The sequence below is a fragment of the Cucumis melo genome, chromosome 5, assembly GCF_025177605.1.
Source record: "Cucumis melo cultivar AY chromosome 5, USDA_Cmelo_AY_1.0, whole genome shotgun sequence".
NCBI classification, from domain to species: domain Eukaryota; kingdom Viridiplantae; phylum Streptophyta; class Magnoliopsida; order Cucurbitales; family Cucurbitaceae; genus Cucumis; species Cucumis melo.
Genome location: NC_066861.1, coordinates 29,398,673 through 29,424,392, shown reverse-complemented (window position 1 = coordinate 29,424,392; position 25,720 = coordinate 29,398,673). Strand labels below are relative to the sequence as shown.

The 25,720-nt window shown below is 32.2% G+C and overlaps 3 protein-coding genes across 23 annotated transcripts; 2 read left to right on the top strand and 1 right to left on the bottom strand.

Moving 5' to 3' along the window:
* Positions 1–546: 546 nt before the first annotated feature.
* Positions 547–6,657, bottom strand: LOC103497698 (probable ADP-ribosylation factor GTPase-activating protein AGD14). Of its 2 annotated transcripts, none has more exons than XM_008459970.3 (15): positions 6,273–6,657; positions 5,812–5,923; positions 5,495–5,556; positions 5,246–5,333; positions 5,071–5,132; positions 4,890–4,986; positions 4,276–4,725; positions 3,066–3,546; positions 2,873–2,982; positions 2,621–2,776; positions 2,416–2,520; positions 2,246–2,314; positions 1,741–1,912; positions 1,606–1,654; positions 547–1,231 (listed from the first exon to the last, which is right to left on the bottom strand). In XM_008459970.3, exons 2-15 carry the CDS (start codon positions 5,908–5,910, stop codon positions 1,093–1,095), a joined length of 2,139 nt encoding a protein of 712 aa, XP_008458192.2. In that variant the 5' UTR covers positions 5,911–5,923; positions 6,273–6,657; the 3' UTR covers positions 547–1,092. The 2 variants fall into 2 exon arrangements, with proteins under 2 accessions (XP_008458192.2, XP_008458200.2); XM_008459978.3 differs by having other exon boundaries at positions 5,812–5,920; positions 6,273–6,613.
* A 5,722-nt stretch (positions 6,658–12,379) lies between these two features.
* LOC103497691 (uncharacterized) lies at positions 12,380–14,450 on the top strand. The gene is made up of 3 exons (XM_008459955.3): positions 12,380–12,627; positions 13,698–13,773; positions 14,140–14,450. Exons 1-3 carry the CDS (start codon positions 12,391–12,393, stop codon positions 14,265–14,267), a joined length of 441 nt encoding a protein of 146 aa, XP_008458177.1. The 5' UTR covers positions 12,380–12,390; the 3' UTR covers positions 14,268–14,450.
* Positions 14,451–18,936: 4,486 nt separating this feature from the next.
* On the top strand, positions 18,937–24,672 carry LOC103497648 (VIN3-like protein 1). Of its 20 annotated transcripts, XM_051084863.1 has the most exons (8): positions 18,939–19,171; positions 19,759–19,816; positions 20,462–20,549; positions 20,806–20,836; positions 20,995–21,094; positions 21,728–22,367; positions 22,738–23,048; positions 23,127–24,672. In XM_051084863.1, exons 5-8 carry the CDS (start codon positions 21,067–21,069, stop codon positions 24,305–24,307), a joined length of 2,160 nt encoding a protein of 719 aa, XP_050940820.1. In that variant the 5' UTR covers positions 18,939–19,171; positions 19,759–19,816; positions 20,462–20,549; positions 20,806–20,836; positions 20,995–21,066; the 3' UTR covers positions 24,308–24,672. The 20 variants fall into 20 exon arrangements, with proteins under 20 accessions (XP_050940815.1, XP_008458133.1, XP_008458141.1 ...); XM_051084858.1 differs by having other exon boundaries at positions 18,937–19,171; positions 20,468–20,836; XM_008459911.3 differs by having other exon boundaries at positions 18,937–19,171; positions 20,462–20,836.
* Positions 24,673–25,720: the final 1,048 nt, after the last annotated feature.

Here is a 25,720-nt window from a genome sequence, read left to right as displayed (position 1 = left end):
CTAAATCCATTGGAAAAATCCGTGTGATCCCTACTAGACCAAAAATACTACTATTTGACCATTTATCTACGTGTATTATTACAATGGGCACGACAATAATCTATAATGATTTAATTTAACGTTCTCTAAGACTCTAAATCATATAGCTTACATATTTTCAGAAATTTTGTTATTTAAAATAATTTCTCACTTTTCTAAATAATTCTTACAAATTTGAAAAGATCCTCCAAACAGTCCTCAACATAGAGTCCTTCACATAGTATTAGGTTGCAATTAAAACCAATATCAATTGTCAACCATCAAAGATTTGTCTAAAATCATTTTGCTTAGGCAAATATATACTAAAACACCTACAGTTTTAAGTGTTAACATTTGATCTTTATTATAGTGTTCTAAATCTGTTATAAATAGACCATGAAATAGTAATTAAATTCTAATTCTAGACTTCGATCAAATTTGTAATTTAGTCAAATGTTTTGCTAAGCTAAGGTAAAAGAACACAAGAATTAATCAAGTATGCCTAAAAAGATATAGAAACAGTTCAAGTAAGAGAGAGAGATCATACATGATTTTTCAACATCTTCGAAACAAACCGTAGCTGCAAAGCCTGCAGCAATTTGATCTGTTTGCTACAACTTTTTCTCCAAACAATATAATCATAACTCACAATAATGAACAAATCATATAATTAACACCAAAAGAAAAAAAAATTAAAATACAAACAAACAAAAAGAAAAATTATACAACTTGATGGGGAAAAGGTAAAAATAAAACGCACAAATAACCCAATGGAAACTCTTACTAACACCTAAAATTCACCAACCGTAGCCTCCTAGAGAAATGAGAAATAATCTACGCCTCCACTTTAACCTAATATTTTTTTTACTCTCACTCTTTCTCTTAAGATTTTTCGTCCCTCGGACATCAAACAAAATGTACAGTGCCAATAAGATAATTTTTGACTCTTTATCTCACTGATAAACATAGTATAATAAAGAGAATTGCAACGGATACCAAAACTTTTTCACCGAGGGACTTGGGATGGTGAGCAATAAGACAAGACAATAATGCCAGGGCTATTCCATTATCTCACTAGCCAAATGGGTTACCTCCGGTGGACGAGAAAGGGTTTGGAGTAGCGGGTGCCGTGAATCGACCAGCTGTCTGCTGGCTCATATCGGTGTACACACTAGTGGCTCCCTCGTTACCATAGTTCCCAAGTCCAGGATGCCTGAAATGAATTGCAATGCAGCATAGAGTGAAAACCCATAGTTGATGTCAAAATTGTTCGGACTCCATGGGATAATACTGTTTAATAACTACTTTATTGTTTATTTTCTGTATTTGAAAACAATACTCGAGTTTACCGGCTTCAAAAACACGCTTTGAATTTATGAATTTGAAGAATAAAATCATGTTTCAAACCGTAGATAATAAAGAAAGAAGATTATAAGTACTAGTATTGTTTATAAACTTTATTTTGAAAAAGAAACAAAAACAAGATGATTATCAAATGAGATCTTTTAACATTTTAAGACTTCCAATGAAATGTTAAGTTTCTTTCACATAAATGCATAAATTATGGGGAAAATATATGCAAATTACCTGTAAGGTTGTACGTTGCTGGCTACTTGCTGTCCCATGTAAGGTGGTCCTGAGATATCATAGCAGAATTGTATGAGTCAAGTGTGCCAAATGGTGAGATCTTTTGTATATGTTAAAAGAATGGGATCATTTTACTCGAAGGCAATGTGGGTTGATATGGCCCCTGGGGAGGTAACTGCGGTATATTAGAAGGTGGCTGGTGTGGCATCCATGTCGATGTGGGATTACCGTAGCCGGGATTGTGTATTAAATTTGGTGCAGGTTGCCCACTTGGTAATGCATTTTGCAATGGTGCCATGGAAGGAAACTGCATAAAAAGTTTTTTGAAAACATAAGTAGAAAAAAGAAAATAAAACATAGATACTTATGTGTATACTTATGGGTAGAAGTAGCCATTATAAGCTTAATTTTTTTAAAAAAAAGTACCAATGATCAAAACCCTAAATATTTGAAAGAAAAGTTTACAGAAGCAAGAGTGGAAGTTTAACAAAACAGTAGGCACGGATTTGAATTACAATAATTTAAAATTGTGAGTTCGTGCACAAGGAGCAGATCAATATTCTAAACCAGTTGGGGCAAGATTACAGAACCAACTTTTTATAATACAAAAGGCCAAATGTAAAAATTAGCATCAACATACTTGAGGTTGTTCACTACTGAGATCGAATGGATTTGTGGATGTAGAAGATTGTGGAAAACTTGGCATGGGCTGTAAAAAGTAAACGAAAGTTTAGAGACATATTAAATGTCCATGGAAATCATTGTGAAAATACTAAAAAACCAAACATAATAGTTTCAGGAAGAGAATACCATTGCAGAATTATACGGCATTGCATAAACCATGGGGCGTGGCGGAACAGTATGCCACCCTGGAACTGGTGCAGGGTAGGATGAGTAATTAAGAGTAAAAAGATCCTGCAGATGGTTAGAAAATAGTCAATTGTAATAGTGCGGATCAACACAACCCGATAATTACTTAATGGGAAACCAAAGAAAAGGGGAGAAAAGTAATTACGGCTGGTAACTCTTTTCGCCCGCTAGGCTTTACTTCAGGTGCAGAAGTTTGTGGTACACCAGAAGGTATTGCCTGTGCAGGAGTTGAAAAATCTTGAGGTGCATGAGCTGCTGGATTACTTAGAGGTCCTTGGGAGTTATGTGAAGCATTCCATGGCTACCAAAAATCACAAGGAAAAACAAGATGAACAAAGTTAGTTTTAAACAATAAACCATTGAAAATGATTCGCAAGTGAGTCTACAACGAACGAACCACATGATTGATGGTTCTGTCCATTGATGGAGGAAATTGTTGGCCCGCAGGCTGAGGATTACCACCAGGAAACAAAGAATGTGTCTGCGACTGCACGTTAGACCATTGGCCTGAACCATAAATTATGAGAAGCATTTTTTAGCAATATGGAGTGATTAGACAGGTATAAATCAAGAGCCAGATGCTGAAGCACCTGATGGAGGAAATGTCGACAAACCAGTCCCCGGTCCAGCTGAAGGTGCCCCACCAGAAAAGGGAGGAGACATATGCGCGTTCCCTCCTGATCCAAAAGAAGGATCAAAACCAGTTGGTAACATTGTCATGTTGCCTACCGGTGCATTAGGTACTGCACCAGCAGCAGCACCATGTGATCCTGAAACACCAGGAACAGACCCTGAAACTGACAATTGGGAAAGTACAGACTCTAATGTGCCAACATTAGCGGGAGCGGGAGGCGCATGGGGCGTAACATCAAACGAGGCCCAATTGTTGTCGCTTGTAGAGTTCACTGTGTGCGTTATGGGTTGTGGAGCAGAACTTTGTGGTGGCTGCGGAACTGCAGAAGCAATGGGTTCAGGCTCTGCATCAAAATCAATTAAACTTCCAGAAGGTTCCAATTTAGTTTCCACAACATTCTCACTGATGGACCCTAAGCTACTTGAAGAGGCAGTTCTCTGAAATTTAAATAATACATGGTCAGTTCAAATACGATGTAATCCAGAAACAATGGAAAAACGCAATAGTAATCTCAATGGAAAAAATAATAATTAATAACACTAAAAGGAGTAACAGTTGATGTCGATGAGTCGACAATGAAAGTTTCGCAAGTAGCAAGTTGCAGAAGCTCGCAGCAAATAGCTCTACATATGAGAAGATAGAATGTCTCAAGACTGAGCTAATGATAAGTAATTTACGAAGCAGATTATTGATAATGAGGATCAATAGTTCCTACATAAGGAGGTTTCTATCATGAAAACCCTACTACGTGATGATATACACAAATCCATTTCGCAAGAGGAGCTAATTAAAACTATTTCCATGGGCATTGAATACCAAGCATAATTCTCTAAACCACTCTGACTACTCTTATAATATGGTAAACTTACATCTCCCACATTTTATCATATTATAACCTGATAATGTATGTAACGACCAAGTCCAATAAGTTTAATTAGATAGATAGATATACTTTACCACCGTCATATAGAGGAGGCTCTTGCTGAGATAACAAGAACAGACCAAACGTGATTAATTTGAAATGAAAAGGCTCAAACAAATGGATAGATACCAGTTCACGGAAGGATGCAATGTCATTGATGATGGAAAACATCATGCAAATAAAAGTACAGGAAAAAGGGAAACGGGTAACTGAATGAGGATATCAATGTGAAAGAAAACTTCACCTGTTTATGCACAGAGCCATCAGCAACCTTGGTCGTACCACTACTTTTTGGTGGTTCGATAACACGAAGTGGAGATACATTCTCTCCCAAAATATCCCTAACAGGTCGTACCATGGGAGGACTGGAAACATCCAAGTCATTTGGTCGATCAGGTGACCTGCCTCCAATTTTTGAATCTCCATCAGATAATCTTCCATCTTCTACTCTTTTTCCATTTCCAAATCTATCTTCTCGACGCCAATCATTCACAACCTCAGAACGAGCAGGACTCTTCCTAAAATCACCAAACTGCCGATTTTCGTGATCAGATCCTGGACTTCTTCTCTCATCGAAGTTCCTTCCCCCAGGACTAGACCTTTCATTGTAACGACGGTCTTCATATGGTGGGCTTCTAGAACCTCCTTGATATGTATCTGCTTTCCTGATTTCATAAGTGTCCTCTTTTTCACCCTGTATAGGATCGCAGAAGAATTCTATTAAGATTCAGTTGAATTGAATTGTGATAAAATGATAAAAACACAATTTAAGAATACAAATCATGTGATATAGGTCACTTCCTTCAACTTCTGATACAATGTAGAGAAATTAGCAAAGAAGGATTTGGAGCATCTCACCGATTTTACCCTAGGTGGCCTGTCAAATTTTTTATCACCACTATATCTTCTATCCACATAAACATGCTTGATAAAGTCTCTGAGTCTCATAACGTTACTGTAAAGAAAATTGTCTCAGAACAACATCCATTTCAACTACATAACAGAGCGCATTAACAACAGAAAAGTAAAATAAAATGACCTGCTGTCAGGAAAAGAATGACGCTGTGGATCCAACTCTTTAAAGTAAATTTCCTTTGCACGCTTCATACATGAAAAGAGATGAAAGAACAGTAAAATATAAGAAAATCATGATTCTTATCGGTGTAAAGATTTATCTTGAGAAACAAAAGTAAACATCCATGTCCAGCATATACCTGATTTCCTCCTTCTTGAAGGGCGCTGACTTCTTGAGAAGTAAATTTGGCCATTGATATTGATTTTACCCGGTGCGTGAACTCGCGGCTATTTGATTAGTAAAATAAAATAAGTTATTGTCAATTAAGTGAACGAAATACGCCAAAGTATTACTCCATAAGACTAATGCAAATATATGACCATCGGTTTTCGTGTCTTTGGAGAAATCGAAGGTACAAGAATCAAATACAAGAACGAAGCACACTTACTGTATTCCACTACATGTTGTGCAAACAAACGTCCAGAAATTTGTGCACACGTACTGTGGTCCCTGCATGTGTTAAAACGAAATTGATTGAATCTAACGTGAAAACAATAACCAAAGGTATTGCAATGATCATCCTAACTTCTTTTCATGGAGCTACGATTTGAAGAAACCAAATCAAGAACGGGTCAAAAGGAACGAGTGGAATTTCTTTCAAGCAAAACGAATATTTAAATTTAATTCAGTACCGCTTTATGATAACTAGTTCGAGTAAATATAACAAAGCGAAACGTGACAATGAGAAAGGTAATGATAGTGTACCAGGCTGTTGCAGTTGATGCACCGGCGATTCTCCTGCAATTTCAGAAGACCGCGAATAATCCGTTCGTTCTTCTCGTCCTCCTTCACTCGATTCGCCATATCTCCCAACCTACTGCAATGAAGATCAATGTTATACAAAACAAACAGCAATAGACACCAAACAGACGAACTCAAATGAAATTCCCCGCCAAAATCACTACATATCCTATAGCTTCCGTAAAACAAGTAAATGAAACACGAATACAACGTTTTATCCAATGTTCATTTCAAGAAATTAATCAATTGCAACAAAAGTAAGTTGAAAAGTAAACTCAAGAAAATTCAAATACAGGAATTGGAGAAGTCAACAATCAACGATTTCAATTACACATTTCTTTTTCCAGCAATCAAACAAAACAAGAATTTAACAACTAAAAAAGTCCAAGAATCAAAACAACGGATCTGAAAAGGTAAAACCTCACCTAAGTTGAACAACTGGAGTATAATCAAAAACAATAACGTCCGTAGAACCCTAGACAAGTAGACGATTGAAACGAAAACCGAAACGGACCAAAATCAGCATAAAAACACGATTACTTCTTCTTGTTCAGCAGCCTTTCAAACTGATGATAAAGCTCAATCGATCCACCAGCAACTAAGAAACAAAGAAAAGAACGAACACGAAGAGAGAAAGAGAGGGAGAGAGAACTTCCAAATCCTTTTTCTTAAGTATCGGTAACTACGGCCTTCTTCGTATTGTACAGCTAAGAGCTTAACCAAAACTCCTTTCTGCTTTTGCCTAAAGAATTTTAAGAGAGAGAGAGAAGAGAAGAAGAAGAAATTGAGGAGAGAGAGAGAGAGGGGATGGATCTGGGATATTATACGGTGTTATCGGGTGTAGAGTAATTATCTTGTTCCAACATTTGTCGCACGCCCGAGTTCGATGGCGTTGAACTGTTGGTCTTTATTTTTTGTCGAAATTGCTGTGACAGTCAAATCGAATTGCCAACTGTCGTCTAACTATTTGCCCCTTCATTTCTCATATAATTACGATTTTCGCCATTTTTGCTGCGCCGTTTTTGCCCTCTACTTGATTCTCAAATTAAACAACGTAACAAACGGGATAGTCTCGTCGTGTCGGAAACGGAATAATGGAATGGCTAATGGATGTAGCATTAAGACGACATGTCGGTTGTTGGTCTTGTAAAATGGTAACTAAAGCCCAGTAAGAAACTTTCGGCCCAGCCTTTTGAGATTTTAAGCCCATTAATTGTGTGCCTCGGGTTTGTTTAGCTGTGTTTCAATACTACCCCGGTCGTACAGATATATCGATTAGATTCAAAATATTAACATATATAGTAATATTTTTAAAAGTTAGCATATATTGCAAGTTTGTAAGTATGAGAAAATCTTTCAAAATCTATTAATGATAGCTTATGTTGAAAATATTGGTCTATCATATATTTTAGATTTTGGTATATTTGCAATTTTTTGAAAACGTTGCTCTACTCTTAATTGTTATTCTTAGAATTTCTACCTATTATAAATTCTCGTTTGTTTAACAATTGAAGCTTCGAAAATTATGATTGATGTATTTGTTATTTAGATCTATAAATGTCGACTTTGGAAGCTGATTTAAGAGTCTTGTGTATGATAATAGGTTCTTTTAACAATAATTTCTATAATAAGACAGAAAAAGTAGAAACGTCTTAACTATTTATATGAGATTTTGGTTGTGATTATAGTTTGTGGTTGTACAAGTTCGCCGATCACATAAGTAGTATTAAATAACTCAATCATTCACTTTTAAAATTTTGCACATTTACCACTAAATTATGTTTCTCTTGTTTTATGAATTTATCAATAAACTCAATCTTCACAATAGCACGCAACTTTATGGTCCGACATAGTTTTTCTGACTATTACCTATCAACTCTTTAATTTGTAACTCGATATTGTACCTATTTTTTGGAGGAAAAATGATGCATCAAACCGATTTCTTAACACTCATGACTAAGAAGATGGTATTTGTGCAAATATCCACAAAAGGAGGGAGTCTATTTATGTACATTTGTCTTGAAGAGATTTGACCATTTTCCACACCATTCTTCATAAATGCCCCTCAAAACAATCAAGTTGCCTCATTCTCATTTATCATAATATTAGATGGCCACATGCTCCATATATATCATTTAATAATTACATTCTACTAAATTAATTATAACAAATGACTACCTACCTCTTTTGTGTACCAAAATCACTATAATCATGCACTAAGAAAACCACAATCATATAAAACAACCCCATTTTATTTTCTATTCTTCAATAAATGTAGTTGTTTTAAAACTAATGCAAAACTAATAAAAACACTACTTAATTAATAATTAATGTTTTATTGATGATAAATCAGTATCACTAATAAAAACTAATAGAATCTATATGTGTTTATCATTAATAGATCTAAAATTTTGTTGTGTCTTATAGATATTTTCTAGTAATTTTTTTTATTTACATTGAACTTAAAGGCTTGGAGTAAAACAATCTTTGTTATCTCCCTTTTTTCTCGTAAAATATAATATAATTTTTTTTTCTCTAGATACTATTTACTTTAATCATATTTAAAAGCTTTAAACTTGTTAAATTCAAGAATAAGACAAAGGGTTGGTGAGAACAATGTGATCTCTGAATTTGTGTATTTCGTTCATATAGACACCATACACGATGGCCCTTGAATTGAGGTGCAACATATACAATAAAATAATTGAGAATAAGAAAAAAAAAAAGGCACTATAATAAACAAAAATTGTAAATTGAAAACAAACGATGGGTTTAGATTACATTTTCAAGTGTTAAAGTTAAAGATAAGTTATTTTGAAAAAAAAAAAGTAAAATGTTTGAAAGCTACTCGAAACTATTTTGTTAAATGTATTTTAAACCGTTTTCACAAAAAAGGGTTTTTTTAAAAACATCTTTTTTTTTTAAACAATCCAAACAAAACTAAAACATATTGGAAATAAAATTTCACAATTATTAAAGAAGAAAATGATATTAACTTCTTAAAGGAAAACAAAAATAGAAACAAAATTTTACTTAATTTACACGATTCAAATAAGTTTTATCTTTTAAACATCGATATCATAAGTTTAGTTCTCTCACTTACATATTAAAAGAATTCCGTAAAATTGACTTAATTGTTTAAAGTTTAATAGATTAGTCTCTGCATTATATATAAATTTAGGGACATTTTCAACTAATACAGTAACATTAACTAAAACATTTACAAAATATATTAAAATTTTGATACCTATCAATGATAAACATTGATAAACTTCTATTATTGTCATTGATAGAAGCATATCAGTATTTATTAGTCTATCATTGATAGCGAATCTGAAAATTTTATCATATTTTATAAATATTTTGTCAAACTTATAATAATTTTACGTATGGATAATAAAATTTTCATGTTTTTTTTTTACATAGTCCGTACTAAAAGTCAATCAAAATACGGTTGGTGTGGACTTGAGGTTGAGGGTACAAATTTTGCCGTGAAAAATGTGGAAGACAAAGAAAATACCTCCAAACGATGAACTTGCTCGTGATTCTGCATTGCATGGCAATTTATCCTTCACGTGCACTAACATGGCGTGGGCATATTGCACATTCTGTCTTTTGTTATTTATATTTTCATTTTTCATTTTACCTTTCTGAGTTTCTTTAAAGAAATTAAATACCTTTTGGGCATCTTTGAATAGCAAAGGCTTTGAATTATAAATATTATAAGCACATGGACCAAGCTGGCTGCTCTTTAAAAATATTGTTGTTATTATTAGGAATTTTGAATCTTCCATCATGTTCTAGAAACAGGCACCGGTGGGCCACCATTTTGCTTTTCTTTTGGGGAACCAAAGTCTTATGAACCCCCACGACATTGTTACCGTTTCTCTGATTAAATCATACTTTCATATGTAAAACGTATAGTTTAGTCTTTAAATTTTTAAAGAAAGTTTATTTTGATTATATTTGTTAAATAAAAAAATAATTTAACTTTTATATTTAAATATGGCTAGACTTTAAATTCATCGTTTTAATTTATTTAATTAACTGAGATAATATTCATTTGAAACTCTAGAGTTTGTATTCTACGTGTGTTGTTTTAGATTTTGTTTTTTAGTTTTATCATTATAGTTTTAGTGTTCTTATGATTTGTTTCAAGGTTTCGATTTTTTTAAATAAAAATAAAAACAGAGGGTGTGGAAGTCGGAGGGGACGTGAGAGAGTTAGTTTTGGAGAGAGGGAAAAAAAACAAAAATAGTTTTTTTCTCCTATTTTATTATGTTTTGGAAAGTGAGTTTTGTGTTGATTATGTTTTCGATTGACATAAAATATAAATAAACTAACAATACTTTATGTTATCTATCAAATTAATTAATACGGTGAATTGCATCTCATCATTAATTAGTTTAGGAAATTCTAATGACAATAACAAAAGTAAACTATGTTTTAAAGTTTATTGATTAAAACAGACGTTTCTAAAAGTTTAATTAGAATCATAATATAATTATATTTATAAAATTTAGGACCCTAATATGAATTAAACTCGTTTTCATCTATAAATGTTGCAATTATGAGAAGTGATAGAATTATCGACTCTCCTCGATAAATTTAACGGTGTTTTAAGCTTATCCATATATTAAAATATATTACACTTACAATGTTTTATTCATTTGTAGCAAAAATAATTAATTTATTTATGAATATAGAAAATGAAAAAAAAAATCTAATTCATTGTTTCTTTATTTTTATATATTTATAAGTTTAATCTCTAATTAAAAATATAAATAGAAATTAGTTTAAACATTTTCAAAAATATTAAAATATTAAAACTATTTATAAAGTATGAAAAATCTAAATCGAATTGGATGTTCATAATTTTTTTTATGTTATTTCTGACAATTCTCCTTTTTAAAACTTTAACGTCATTTTCAACACATCGAGAGTTTACTATTATATATCTTTTCTAGATTGTATACATCACAAGTTGTTGTTGATGGGTCGGCCAATCATATCAATATTTTATATATTAAGTTATGAACTTGTGTCTCTCTAAATGGTGTCAATTAATATCATTAGTTAGAAAAAAGAAACTTTGAGATTATTCTAATTATGCAAAATCAGATTTATGAAGCTAAGAGAGCCGACACGTATTGGATCAAGTGATGCATTAAATATATTACGAACATATGCAGTAAAGTCATGAAAAACTTTAATACTTGATCTGTGTGATCAACTCAAAACCTGCATGTGATTTATCATCCAACCATGTTTTCTTTTATCTTTTTTTCAAATGGATTTAATCGAATATAATTAGTTTGAATCATTAAGTATTTTTATCATAATTAATTAGTGCATCCTAAACAAATAATTAATATTATCAATGTGTAGTCACATGAGAAAGGTTTAGGTTTTAACCAATTTAAAGTCTCAATAATTGTATAAGTATAGTTGAGAATGGCTATTTTCACTTGTTTCATTCTAAAATCAACCTGAAATTACTTCAATTTTTTAAAAAAAAATTATCGCAAAATCTTATCAAAACGACAATAAATTTTGTAAATGGTGTAAATTATTGGAACTATTAATAAAATATAACAAATTTTTATATTCTATCAATGATAAACGTTGATATACCTCTATCAATATTCTGTCAATGTATAAGTATTTATCTAAGACCATTAGTATCTATCATTTATATAATATAAAAAAAATTACATTTTATAAATATTTTAGTTTATTATATTATATTTAAAAATGTTCATAATATTAATGAACATATAATTACTTTTCTTTCTTGAAGATTCAGATAAGTACATGATACATAATCGAAAATTTTAGAAGACGGGTAATCAATTTCTAAAGTTTTAATGACCTAACTTATAATTCAACCTTACAGTTCTATCTTTGTCAAAAAAAAATATCCGTATTTTATTTGATTCAACCCCAAAATTAAATTTAATATGTCCAATTATGAAATTAAATTTACCTTCACCCACTTATCTCAAGTTTTTTTTGATCAATTATTAGTTATTAAAATGGTATCAGAGTAGATGATCTTGTATTCAAACTATTGCAATTATTGATAGAGCTGCTATAGATACAGTGGAGTTGAGAAAATCACGTGTATGCTTCACATATATATATATTAATATCAATACAATTATGTAGTTCTACTTTTTACATTTTTTTAAAATGAATTTTTACTGTATTATAAAGTTTTTATAACAAAATTTCTAAAACCACCTATGTTATTTCCTTCTCAATTTAGACGATAATTGTTATAACTCGATAATTTTAAAAGGAAAAACAAAAGAAAACTCATAATACGAATCTCGGAAAAATAGAGATTTGATTCTCTACGTGAGTAAAAAAATGATAATAATAATAAAATACAAATTTCATACTCTCATTGTCATGTATTTACGTGTACGTATTATAATAATAATAACAGCTCATGTAGTGTGTGTGAGTAAACAGTATATATATAAATATGCATCGATTCATTTGTAAGGACAGAGAACAGGGAGGGAGAGAGCTTTGGGAATGGGAAAACTGGTGCTGAGCATTGGGAAAGTATTTTCATGTTTCATAAATACAACAGATTCTTCTTCCACTTCCTGCTGCTTATACAGATTTGAAATTGAAGACAGTAATAATTTTGATCAGAAACAGCCATTAATGGCCAAACAAACGACATCAACAACTCATGATCTTCTAGGATTCAAGGATGTGATTACTCATCAAAACAAAACTCTGCGGCCTCTTCAGTTCAACCCCAAGGTCAGATTACATTCCTAACCCTTTTTCTCCCTCCTCAATCTGAGCTTCTACTAATGACACTCTTGGTTTCAACTTTAAACATACATGGAAATTCTTTTGATTTTTTCTTTTCTTTTGTTATGTGTAATTTAGTTTAGATTCATTTTCGTTCTTATAACCTCAGCTTTTATTCTTTTTGTCAATGTTTTTATTTCTCTAGGTTTATTTTGGTTTTTAATTTTCAAAAAATAACTATCCTTTTAATTTATGAAAATACCGAAAAATTTAGTATATGTTTAAGTGGTTTGAGTGTTTCTCAACTCTATAATTAGTCTAATGGTCACAAAATTTATGGATTTACCATTTTCAAAAGTTACAATAAGAAAACAAAAAAATATAAAAACTAAAATGGATCAAAGCTAAAAGTGTGAAGATGAATTGTTTTAAAGGGTGTAAGGTTAAAATATTATTTTTGGTTTGGAGTTTGTTCGATGACTTATTATACTTTTCAATTTTTTGTTTTTTTATGTATTTAAAAATGCAAAGAAAAGAAGAAACAAAAACAAAAACCTGCATCGTATCTATAAAATTTATTGAAAAACACAAAACTAAAATTAAATGAGTATTAAATACAGAAACCACAATTAATTGTCTAAAAGAAACAATTAGTTTAAATGCTTTATTGTGTTTTAAATTAGAAATGTATATTCGTACGGAATAATTGGAGAAGAGTGGGTGAAAACTGAAAACAATTTCGGTAAGCTAAATAAGATTCCTATGTCTATGTCCATCGATTTCTATAATTTAAATTTTTAGTGTACTTTTGATAAATAACGTGATGGACTATATTTAAGATTTACTAAAAATACACGAATTAAGATGATATACTAGTCTAAAATTTGAGCTACTCCATAAATATGTTATATTGTATTTTTTTCATAAAAACGAAAGAAATTAACTTATATATACATTATTTTAGATTGGACAATTCATTAGGTGAATTCTATAATGCACTTATCTACATAATCGTTCAAGTTTTTTTCTTTTGGATTACTGTTATGGTTTGTAAACAACCCAAGAGTAATTTTCAGGTAGTGATGGTGAGGGTGTCAATGCATTGCAATGGGTGTGCCAGAAGGGTTGAGAAACTCATATCCAAGATACAAGGTAATTTTTTTTTTTTAACAATAATAATTATTATAATTCTCTTTTTACCCTTTTTTAGTTTAATTTAAATTATTGTAAGACTATCAAAAGAGTTCTTTTTTTTTTTTTTTTTAATGAAAAGCAGTAATCTAACTATAATTTTATTTGTAATTGTGTGTAATTACAACTTCACGGTTTTGCATTTTGATTCAAATTTTCTAACATACAATGTTTCTACATGTCAATCTTGTTAATTTTTTTTCTTCAAAAAAATAAAAAATTGTAAAATTTTTGTAACTAAATGATTTGTACGATACACATCATCTAATAATTAATATTTGATAAAAATTACAATGTATATTTAATACGGTATTTACTAACTTTCAGGCGTGGAATCGTGGAAGGTAGATATGGAAAGGGAGAGAGTGGTTGTTACCGGAGATGTTTTTCCTTTTGAAGTTATGGAATGTATTTCTAAAGTGAAGAGTGTAGAGATTTTGGAGTCTCAGGATTGAATATCTCAAAAGTTTTTTTTTTTTTTTTTTTTTGCAAACTCCACACATTCGGGTTCAACATGACAACGATTACGTTTTTCCTTTTTCTTCTAATGATGCCAAGAAGTTCTTGAAAGAAAAAAAATCAAAATTTCTATCACCGATCTACAAATGTATTAGTCTGTGAGAGATTGAGAGTTACATTATTGTTACAAATTAATGTGATTGACACTATTATAGATATCTTTTTAAGGCTAAACAAAAAATTAGAAAGGAGAGGAATGTTTTCAAGAAAATTTTATATAGAAGATAAATTATTTAGCTAATGAATTCAATAATCTAGTTAGATGTGACGTTTTTAAATATAATAAAATGAACTAAAATTTTAGATTTTATAAATGATAAATACTAATAATTATTGATAGATTTCTATCAATGTATTGAAAGACGATAAACTATTCATGTCCGTTGTTGATATAATCTAAAATTTGTTAAACTTTATAAATATTTTCGCATTTTCTTTAGTATTAATTACAATAATTTCCGTTACAATTTATGGGAGAATGGGAAGAAACGTTTAAGAAATATTTGTTGAGTGAGGGTTGAATGTCATCCAACCAGATTCCAATTTTCATTTGCGAAGTGGGTTTTTAGTTTTGAAGTAGAAGCATGGTTTTGATGGAGGAGAAGTACAATGGACTTCAAATTTTTTTTAATTCGACGTATTTTCATACCTAATCTACTTTAGCAATTTGGTTAATTTAGTTTTAAATATCTCGAATTTCAGTGTATTTTCAAATATTTAATTTTAGTAGAGTAGTTTCCACCCATTTAAATTGGTCGGAAGAATAAATGTTGATCGTGTTGTGTCGTATCGAACCACTGCCTTGAAAGCAAAATTCGACACGACATTGATGTTAAATCGCATATGCCAGTTGCTCTACAAGATTAACACAACTTCCAAATTCACTTGCCGGAGTTAGAAATGGAATCAAAAGAAAAACGCTCAAAGAAATAAATTAGAGTTTTGTTTTGTCGAAAAAAAAGACCACAAACCCAAAAACTTTTCTTTAAATTATATATATATAAAAGAATAATGGTTTCTGAGTTATAAAATATATTAAATAATTATTATTATTAATTTCCAACTTTTATAAAATAGTATAATGATAATTATTCCCAATAATTATAACCCTCCATCGACTCTAAAATTAATTTGAATTATAATTTATTAAATAACAATAATAAAATGAGTTTCTTTTCAACATATATTTACGAGAAAAAAACTAATAAAAACAAAATTTATAACGTTTAAATATTGTGCGAGGTTTTATATTTTTTACAATTTTTACGATAAAAATTACAAAATTTACGGCATGTGTTTTGATAAATGGTTTAAAAAGATAGTTATATGATAATATGTGTTTGGGTGAATGTTTAAGAAGGTAGTTCTATAAGAAGTTGAAGAGATATAGTTACAGGAAATTGAAAAATGTTTAAATGAGAGAAAGAGAATAAAGGTTTATGATAACCTTTATCGAAACAAGAATTGTATTAACATAAATTAACACAATAATGATACTTTTATTTACGAGTTCTATTGTAACTAAATTATTGGGAAAACAGCAAAGTAAAAGGCGAAAAGTGTTCACTTTTCAAGGGGGCATTGAAGTGTGAAGTGGATGATAGGGCTGCACGTGCTCTTTCTCCATTGTAGCCGATTGGACGTAAGCGTGCCACACGGAATCGTATCCCACCCTCCTCTCTTTCTTTCCCAAAATCCACCATTTACTTATTTTCCTTTTTATATCATCTTTCGATGCTTTCTTAATTATACATAAAGAATTTACAATTTACAATTTTCTTTTTTATTTCCCTTTTACCATGTGAGTTGAACAAATCCAACCCAACGTACCATTAATCCAAGCTAAAATTGCTTAGTTTGAAGTTTTTGTAGAAAACAAAGAGGTACTGTCTTGATGTATGTAATATCTATAAACTATTTGAAGTGGTTCTTAATTATATACATATATTTTATATCTTTGTGGTCCCTTCGATGTTACTGTTTTAAATTGATACAATTAAAAATTGTTGGGATAAGTTGTTTTTTAATTTGGTATAGTTTGTTAAATTTATGTTAAGTATTGTAATACGATGATTGAATTATAAATATGAGTTCAATGAACATGGAGTTGCGTTTTAAACACTTTTGACTTGTGGGATAGTTATTTCAAATTGACATATTGAAGTAGCATATGAACTACATTGGTATTGATCTACGATGAAAATTTGAAGTAAAACATGTGGGTTATGTAGAGGGCTAAAGTAAGAGTAAAAAATTAAATATTGTACATTATTCATCTACGTGACAGACCATGTCTTTTGTTGTGTAGCGCATAGTGTATTCGTTGCAGTTTTGAATTATATTGCTTAAAAGGTGAATTTTATAAATGCCTTGTTGAGTCAGACATTAGGTTAAGTGGAAAAAAACACCTTCCAAATTTACCATTTGTTTGTAAAACTACCTCTTATGCTTGCAATTAAATTTGTAATAAAATTACTCTTAAACTTTTACAAAACACTATAAAAATAGAAAAATTGTAAAAAATGGCAAAATAAACAAACTATTTATATTTTATAGTAAAATAAAATGTAACGAAATTTTGTCATTTAGTGGTCTTTTGACATGATGTGTAAATAGTTTGTATTTTTTTTATTATTCTCAAACAAGCCCTTGCAAAATATATTTGTTTTTTAGAATACGAAGATATGAAATGGTACGACGGTGATCTATAATTGGGCCAGTGTATTATTTTAAGTCATTGCTATACAATTTTAAATCTCAAACAATGTCCGAAGTTCCAAATAATATTTCAAAATATTTATAGAAATCCAAGGAATGATATTGCAACTATTGAAGATATATTAAAAATATTTAAATAGATGACAAGAGCAAATCGTATTTTGTATTTACTATAAGAGCAAATCGTAAAATTCACTTCTAACGTATAGCGATAATTACGATCATACTCTTAAACCTTCAAAATTAAAAATTAAACATTCAAATTAACTCGGTATTCATATAAATTATACTTTTTTTTTTACATTTGTGAATCTAATTTATACCACCGAGTGTGATTGTAACTATTAAATGATTTTCTTCTTTTGGTAATTTGTCATAGTATTTAGAATAATTTAGCCTATTTATTGATATATAAAATGGGAGTAAAAAAAATAAAAATTAAAAAGTCTTCAAATATATACTTTTTTTATTCCCCTTTTAAAGAAACCTTTATAAAAAGTGGAAAAAAGTGAGTATTTTGAAGGATAATGGAAGGAGCAGTTGATTTTCCAAGGCCACGTACACACGCGTCATCGTCACAGCCATTTCCAACCAATGGGGCGGCCAGGACGGTCGGTGAATAATGAAAGTGTCATTCGACGTAAATGCACCACAAATAATGGGCCACGTGTACATTTCAAACTAATTAATAAATATTTCAAAATGCCACGTATGAATCCAAAGGAAGAAAAAAGTATTAGATAAAATAAAACAAACGTCAGTTATGGCTGCGCAAAACGAGGAAATTTCAAAAATTTTCTATAATTTTTCATTTTTCTAAAAGTAATTAATTAATTCAACTTCTAACTTCTACTAAAAATTATAATTTTGATTTCTTATTTCTATTATATTAATTTTGTTAGACTACATTATATTTAATTATTAAAGCATGCTGAAATGATGATTAGTTAATATAGTCAAATTTTTAATTAAGGGTTCGAACTCACCCTTCCAACACTTTAAACTCGTGTTAAAGTTGAATGATATCCTTCTTGACTAGAACGCATCTTAGTGTTTAAAGTGTATGGTAATATACGATTTAAAACAACAATAATTGGTTAGACCTCACGTCAAGTATTATATCAACATTATTGGCGGTTGTAGTTTAGTTTTGTTGATTTGAACTCACTCTTGTAACACTTTAAAACTCATGTTCATGATAATAATATATTTCTTGCTCTCATATGCTATGCTAAATATGCAAAGAGTTTTAATTTACCAGTATTGACTAGAACGCACCTTAGTGCTTAAAGTGCATAGCAGTACACGATTTCAAGCAACATATATTTGCTGCGAGGTATAATCCAACGAAACCAGTCGAAGTTACAACTTACAAAATGAAATACCGCATCAAACAATGATAAGCATCTTACACTACGAAGAATTCAAACCACAAATTTTGTTTATTACTTAACTTAAAATACTATTTAGTTCAAGGTAGAGTCGAAACTCTTACCAAAACTACTTAAAATGGTATTTAGTTTTAAAAAAATTAAATAAGAATATTGTTTATTGAAATAACTAAGTCAACAAATTTACATTTTTTTTTTATATAAAAAACAAATAAAAAAAGTGCAATAATTTCGTAATTAAAGATTCACAAAATTTGATCGGACGGTTTAGATTCGTACGTTATCTCATTAGATACTACGGCTCTGCGGGACTGCGATTGCTTGATGGTCAATACCAATAGTTCTGAACTAAATTCGATAATTTTATTAGAAAAATAAAAAAAAATTTAAACTTCACGCTCTCATATGGCGCGTGAAAGCAAACGACCAATGGAAGTGCAATATTTGGTTTCTGGACATACTCTGCTCTTCCTTCAGTAATCAGAACCAACTCCGCATAAAAGCAGAAGAGTTTATATTCACGCGCGCATTACACTGTTCTTTCATCACTGAAACGCGGAGCAGCTCCGCGGAATCCACTTTCCTCACAATATTAACTAACATCTACGAACAGCCCGCCTCTCTCTCTCTCTCTCTTTCTCTCTCTCTCACTCTCTTTCTCTATCTCTCTCGGATTCGCGCGAGCGCTTTTCTCTGAAGTGCTTTGGATTTTGGTATCTCAAAAACCCTAGGTTCGTCGTCGTATATCTCTGTTTTTTCCGATTCGATGAATTTTTATACATAGATGAATTGTTTGTTTGTTTGTTTTATTTTACCTTTGGTTTGCTTTTGCCCTTAGATCCGTTTTCCAGCATTATCTTGTTCGTCACTCGCGGTTTTGTTTACTTATGTTTTTGTTTGTTTGGAATGTTGGGAACTTGTATTGTTTCTCTCTTTGTTCATTGATGGGTTGTTGTTCTTACGAGTTTTGGGTGTTTATTTTTTTTTTCAAGTGGGGTTTTGATTTTCTGTGGAATATGATGTTTTCTTTGTTGATGGAATGTTTGGTTTGTTAGCTCTGAGAAGCTACATTGTTGTTCTGTTGTGTGTTCTTTAGTTTAAGGATATGAGGGAATTAAAGGCTTGAGCTAAGGATTGAGCTTTCATTCAACAGATAATTTCGTGGTTCTTGTGGATTTTGTGTGAGAAGTCACTGGATAAATTAGTAGCTGTGTCCTTATCTGTATATTACGTCCTTGACCTTCTCTCATTGTGACCATTGACCAATGTTTTTCGCATTCTGTGACAATCTTGACATTCACATTTTTTTTGGGTACAGGGCATATGTGACTCTTAATTTTGAAATATGGATTTAGAAGAAAAATTCATGTCCGGAGGTATATCAAAATTTCTCAATGCCTAGTTGACTTTTAAGTTAGAATAATTGTCTTTGTTACTGTTGTATAAACGTCTATTCTTATGCATTTTAATGAATAGAGTTGCTAGAATACTTGATTAGAGGATTTTTTTAGCTGCGGTTGCATCCAACTATTATTAAAATTGCATCCATAGGGGAGAAATTTTCAAATTTGCTCAGTTTCACATACGTTATTTTTTTCCAGATAATCATATGATGTAGTAAAATACAGTGCTTAAGGAGCTTGATACGTTTATGTTAACAAGGGACAAAGGAAAAACACGTTTTGTAGTCTTGGTTATTAGCAAAACTCAACATGCATAAATTGAATTCCAGCAATTCACACACATTTTCATTTGTTGTTACCACGAGCACTTCATGATTACATGGGAAATCTCTTTCACATTTGAGGTTTCAAGTTGTGAATGATTGTTGTTGCCACGTACTTGAGCATTAGGAAGGCTAATTCTTCCATCCGTTGCTGCAAATGAATAACTGAAGGCAAGCTTTTCATTTGTAACAATCTATCTTAGGCCTCAAACTTCAATAACTGGCTGATAGTTCTAAAAAATATTTCCATTTGCTTGATGCAAATAAGATGCTGAAGCAGAAGTCTTTTGTAAAGCTACAGAAGGCGAAAGCCAAAGATTCCTTCAATTTGCTCGGCCAATAGAAGGCTCACCCTTCCATGTGCTTGCAAATTAAAGATTGAGGTATGCCTTTTGCTTTCAAGTGGCTAATGTCTTTTCACCATTAGAGAACTCTAATCACTTCATGGTTTTTTGGTGGGTTTTTCCTTGTAATGCTAATGTGGAGAGGAAAACAATAAGTTTGGAAGAAAATGATTGGGGTGCCGATGAGCCCTATTGGTGCTATTTATTTCGCTAGGTTATCTTGCAATTTTAATTCTTTGACGGTTCACACTAAGAGAACTTTCTTCCTTCCTTTCTGTGCTTGTTGGTTTGCAAGAAACTCGTGCACGTCCCACCTCAATGCAAAGGTTACCAAGAGATTCTTCAAGAACTTCTTTTAATATTTCACCTTGTCGTTGTAACTTCTATTTTGTTTTTTTGGATGAAAACATGATCAGATGGTTTGGAAACAGTGAACCTTAGCTCTGAAGTTATTTTCCCTTCAATCTCAAATCCTGTCTTCTAGGGGTTATGCACACTGTCTTCTAGGATTTTTATCAATGGACTAGAACCGTATCTTACAGGAGATACTTCTTTGATGAACTTCAACTGTAGCTCAACCTTAGGTATGCAATGTTTACTTTTTCTTCTGCAAATAGAGAGGATTCTAGTAATGCAATAAATTATTTGATGGCAACTATTTCTTTTATTCGACGAGTTAGTGAGCTAACATAATAATAATATCTTTCTTAAGTTTAGTTAATTCTTAGACAAGTGAGACATATGTTTGTGAAGATTTGCTTCATTTTTTCTCCATGAAAGCTGTTGATGCTATTTCAAAAAACATATATCTGTGGCATAAGTGACTAATTTTGGATGGAACAATAACTCCAAATCGGACTTAAAAGTTGGAAGAGTGGATGGGTCCTATGTTTATTCACACGTACTTGTTGGACTACTGAAAATTTGCCTTAGTTTGAAAAGGGTAAAATTTTGAGAGAGTGAGCATAAAAAGGGAACTTGATTTCTGAGAAAAACATCTAGCTTGTTCTGATTGTCATCAAGAACTTCAAAAAGAAAAGGTGTCTTCCCCGTTTAATATTTGGGTCTCCTTGGATATTTTGTCTTTTTCTAATGTGTCATGTATGCATGCTGTATATTGGATGTTTTCCTCGCCGTTTCTGATCCCCCACCATTCCAATACATTAACTTTGATTTGGTCCTACAACATTTATGATTCTACTGTCTTTTCTGTTCAGTTTCTGGTGTTCAAAGCCTTTCTTCAAGCGTTCAAAGCACTCCGGACAAGAATGGGCATTCTGATGATGTCACTAAAAGTCCAGAGCTTCTCCAAAAATTACTGAAATTGGGTCCAAAAAAGGAGCCTCTCCGAACCTTTGCTGACAAGGAGAAGAAAACTTTGGCATCGACTAGAAGCAAAATGACAGAACTGCGACGGATAAACAACAAGACAATTAAGAAGCAAGACACAAAAAAGGTTGCATCTAGCCTCAACAATCAGTCTTCATCAAGAAAGCAACTCAGAAAGTCGGAAAATCCTTCTCGTCTACCCATAGTTACCGATCAGTCTTCTGATTTTGGTCATTCCAATTCCTGGATTTGTAAAAATTCGGCTTGTCAAGCTGTTCTTTCAATTGATGACACGTTTTGCAAGAGATGCTCTTGCTGCATTTGTCACCTGTATGATGACAACAAGGACCCTAGTCTTTGGCTAGTATGCTCTACCGAATCTGGGGAAGGAGACTCATGTGGGTTATCTTGCCACATTGAGTGTGCTATTCAACGTGAAAAGGTTGGGGTTGTTGATCTTGGGCAATTAATGCAACTTGATGGCAGCTATTGTTGTGCTTCATGTGGTAAAGTCACCGGGATACTCGGGTACGTGATGCTCCAACATTTTGCCTTCCAATCCACATTTATCATTGTTGTTACTTCAGGGATTATTTTCTCACATCAGTTCATGCCTTAGAAGGCTACTTTAGACGAACTTGATGTCAGTTGACACGATGGGGGAACCTTTAAGGTTTCCATTTTTAGATGTTTTCTAACTTTTGATATTAACGTTTGCTTTCATCCTTATTCATCATAGGTCGTATATAACAACTGCTCTGTGGTTTATGCTTAGATGTAGTGATCAAACCTATAGGTTGTTGATTAACAAGAGAATTAAGTTATTTGTCACGTGAGAGTTTCACATTTCTTCCTAGAACTCATGGATTTATGTGCATAAATGCACTAATGCCAACAGATGTTGGAAGAAGCAGCTGATTGTAGCAAGGGATGCCCGTCGGGTCGATGTACTTTGCTATAGGATCTACATGAGCTACAGGCTCTTGGATGGGACTTCGAGGTTTAAAGAAATGCATGAAATTATAAAGGATGCTAAGGTCAAGTTAGAAGCTGAAGTTGGTCCGTTGAATGGTATTTCAGCCAAGATGGCACGTGCTATAGTCAGTAGGCTCTCCGTGGCAAGCGATGTGCAGACGCTCTGCTCGTTGGGCATCGAAAAGTCTGATAAGTGGCTGGCCGGTGCTTCTCATGCAAATCCAAATTACAGAGGTTATAATTATATTATTTATTTTCTTTTAATTTGTTTTATGCATCTACTTACCGTTTCTTCTGTGTTTGTTTTGGCAGAGGATTCTCTTCCAGCTGCTTGTAAGTTTTTGTTCGAAGAGATAACATCTTCATCTGTTGTAATAATTCTTGTTGAGCTATCTAATGCATCATCAAACGGTGTTAAAGGATACAAACTCTGGTATGAAAAAAGTAGAGAAGAGTTGCACACGAAGGATCCCATTTGTGTATTTCCAAGATCTCAAAGGCGAATTATGATATCAAACCTGAAACCGTGCACGGAATACACCTTTAGAATTATTTCATATACCGATAATGGCGACTTGGGTCACTCAGAAGCAAGGTGTTTTACTAAAAGCGTGGAGATAATTTCCAAAAATTCAAAACTGGCAGCCAGTTCAAATTGCAAAAGAGAGCACACCACTCATATTGAAGGAAGTTCTTGTAGCAAGATGGGGCCTGACAATACCAAAGTTGTTGGGTTGGCTTCTCAGTTCAAAGTTCGAGACCTTGAAAAGATTCTGCATCTTCCTTGTGATCAAGATCAGGGGTGTAACGAAGGGTTTTGCAGTGCTGATGCTGAAAAATGCTGTGGAGTAGGCAAGGTGGTCAAACCCAAAACCCCGGAAGAACAGTTGCCTCCTGTTTCCCGAGACCTTGACTTGAATGTAGTCTCTGTGCCTGACTTGAATGAAGAAGTAACTCCTCCGTTCGAGTCGTCAAGGGATGAGGACGATGGATGCACTTTGCAGCAGGTGGTTGAGGCAGATGATGATGCTGCTTCTCATGACAAAGAGAAGAATGGTTTGGTGAGATCTCACGGCAGCGGCGACTCCCAGACATGGACATGGACAGGTGGGAGGAGAGGGGATGCGTCTGCTGTTGATTCTGGGGTGGCATTGTGCAGGAAAAGAGGTACCAGCTCAAATGAAGAGATTCATGATTGTGATAGCACTCTGATAAATGGATCTCCATTCCGTAATTCCAATGGTTCTTGCTGTTTGGATGAGAATTTTGAATATTGTGTAAAGATAATCAGATGGCTAGAATGTGAAGGATATATAAAGCAAGAATTCAGATTGAAATTGTTAACATGGTATAGCTTGAGATCAACTGAGCGCGAACGACGGGTAGTTAACTCCTTTATTCAAACTCTCATTGATGATCCTAGCAGCCTGGCCGGACAGTTGTTTGATTCATTTTCTGATATTATTTCCTGCAAGAGGCTGCGAAGCTTATAATGCCAACAAGTTCTATAGTGACGAATGGAATAAGGGCAGCTCGGTTTCTAACGTAGAAGATTGCTGTTGGCCATATTGTAAAAGTTTCTCAATTTACATTGACCTCCTATTGTTTGCCATTCTTGTGCAGCTATTTTTATCCCTGGTCACTGTCTAAGTGATGATGATGGCCTTATGCCATAGTAATATTCTCCGATTGCATCGAATCGGCAATTGTAAGAAGCGATTTGCAATTGGAGGCAATGCTTGTAGGCTCATTTGTTATCTCTCAAAGACTCCAACTGCATTCGAAACATAACATTATAATTTAATCATGGAGGATATATGTTATTTAGATTATCTTATGATTACTGCTTTTAATTCAAGGGAGGTGTACATTATGGTCAGCTTGATTCTACTTGATTCAGCTTTGTCTGTTTCTTAATTCAATTGTCAGCCTCTCTCTCCCGGATCGATCAACCTTTCTCGATGTGGTTTTGTTTAATCAAAATGGATTGAGTGTAGGTCTCTCCTAAAGTCCCTTTGTTCAATTAAATGAGTAAAATGTGACTTCTCTTTAAAATTTGATTAAGTCTAAATTGAATAAATGTCTTTTCTTAAAGTTTTTTACAACTTGACACCTATGTGAAGGTAAATGAATTGAATTATGTTCAAGTTTTACTTTATGTAAGTTTTTTTTTAAATAAAATCTTGTTGACTCTTTTATGTTTTGACAATATTCGTGTTGTTAGTAGGGATTTTTTTAAATTTAATTCTTTAAATTTTACAATCAATTATGTATAAATATTAACCGACAATTCACATAATATATGAGCCAATATTTGGCAGGTATTTGCCCTTTTTAAATTTATTTAGTTATTTTACTAGAAACCACCAATGAAAAAGTGACTCAGCATTTTAAATGTCCATTAATGCCAACTTTCAAAAAGTCAGAAATGTGCATTCGTTTAAATCAATTTCTATTTCTTCTTCTTTTTTTTTTTTTTGTCTTTTTTGTCTTTTTTGCTTTTTCGAATGAGAAAAATCAGTACAAGACTTTAGGCACTTACGAATCAACCTGGTTTCTATGATTTTGTTTTAGTGTGAATAATTTGGATGTCACATAAATTATTGCTTCTATATTTTTATTTAACAAATTTTAAAATCAGCGGCAGATAAAATTTCTTATTTGCAATTCAAAGCTCACCGATCAAAATAAGGTAAATAGTTCGGTTCATTCTCGATATATGTAAAGAAACAAGTCAAGTAAAACACCAAATTCCATTCCATTTTGCTAATACACTAAATTATTTGACATGGCTGTTTTGAAATTGGAGCTCAAAGCTCACTGCTCTATTTGTAGTATGAAAAAACCCCCATAAAAAAAGTTCAGTTTATAATGTAAATTTCAATTGCAATCAAGCAAGTAATTAA

Bases quoted from the DNA above. Each gene is read 5' to 3' on its own strand.
- LOC103497698 (XM_008459970.3), bottom strand. From the start codon at position 5,910: ATGGCGAATCGAGTGAAGGAGGACGAGAAGAACGAACGGATTATTCGC. The intron at 5,557-5,811 runs GTACACTATCAT...TAACACATGCAG, and splicing joins GCATCAACTGCAACAGCCTG to GGACCACAGTACGTGTGCAC. The intron at 4,726-4,889 runs GTGAGATGCTCC...GATCCTATACAG, and splicing joins GGCCACCTAGGGTAAAATCG to GGTGAAAAAGAGGACACTTA.
- LOC103497691 (XM_008459955.3), top strand. From the start codon at position 12,391: ATGGGAAAACTGGTGCTGAGCATTGGGAAAGTATTTTCATGTTTCATA. The intron at 12,628-13,697 runs GTCAGATTACAT...AGTAATTTTCAG, and splicing joins CTCTTCAGTTCAACCCCAAG to GTAGTGATGGTGAGGGTGTC. The intron at 13,774-14,139 runs GTAATTTTTTTT...ACTAACTTTCAG, and splicing joins ACTCATATCCAAGATACAAG to GCGTGGAATCGTGGAAGGTA.
- LOC103497648 (XM_051084858.1), top strand. From the start codon at position 20,678: ATGATTGGGGTGCCGATGAGCCCTATTGGTGCTATTTATTTCGCTAGG. The intron at 21,095-21,727 runs GTATGCAATGTT...TTTTCTGTTCAG, and splicing joins CAACTGTAGCTCAACCTTAG to TTTCTGGTGTTCAAAGCCTT. The intron at 23,049-23,126 runs GTTATAATTATA...TTGTTTTGGCAG, and splicing joins TGCAAATCCAAATTACAGAG to AGGATTCTCTTCCAGCTGCT.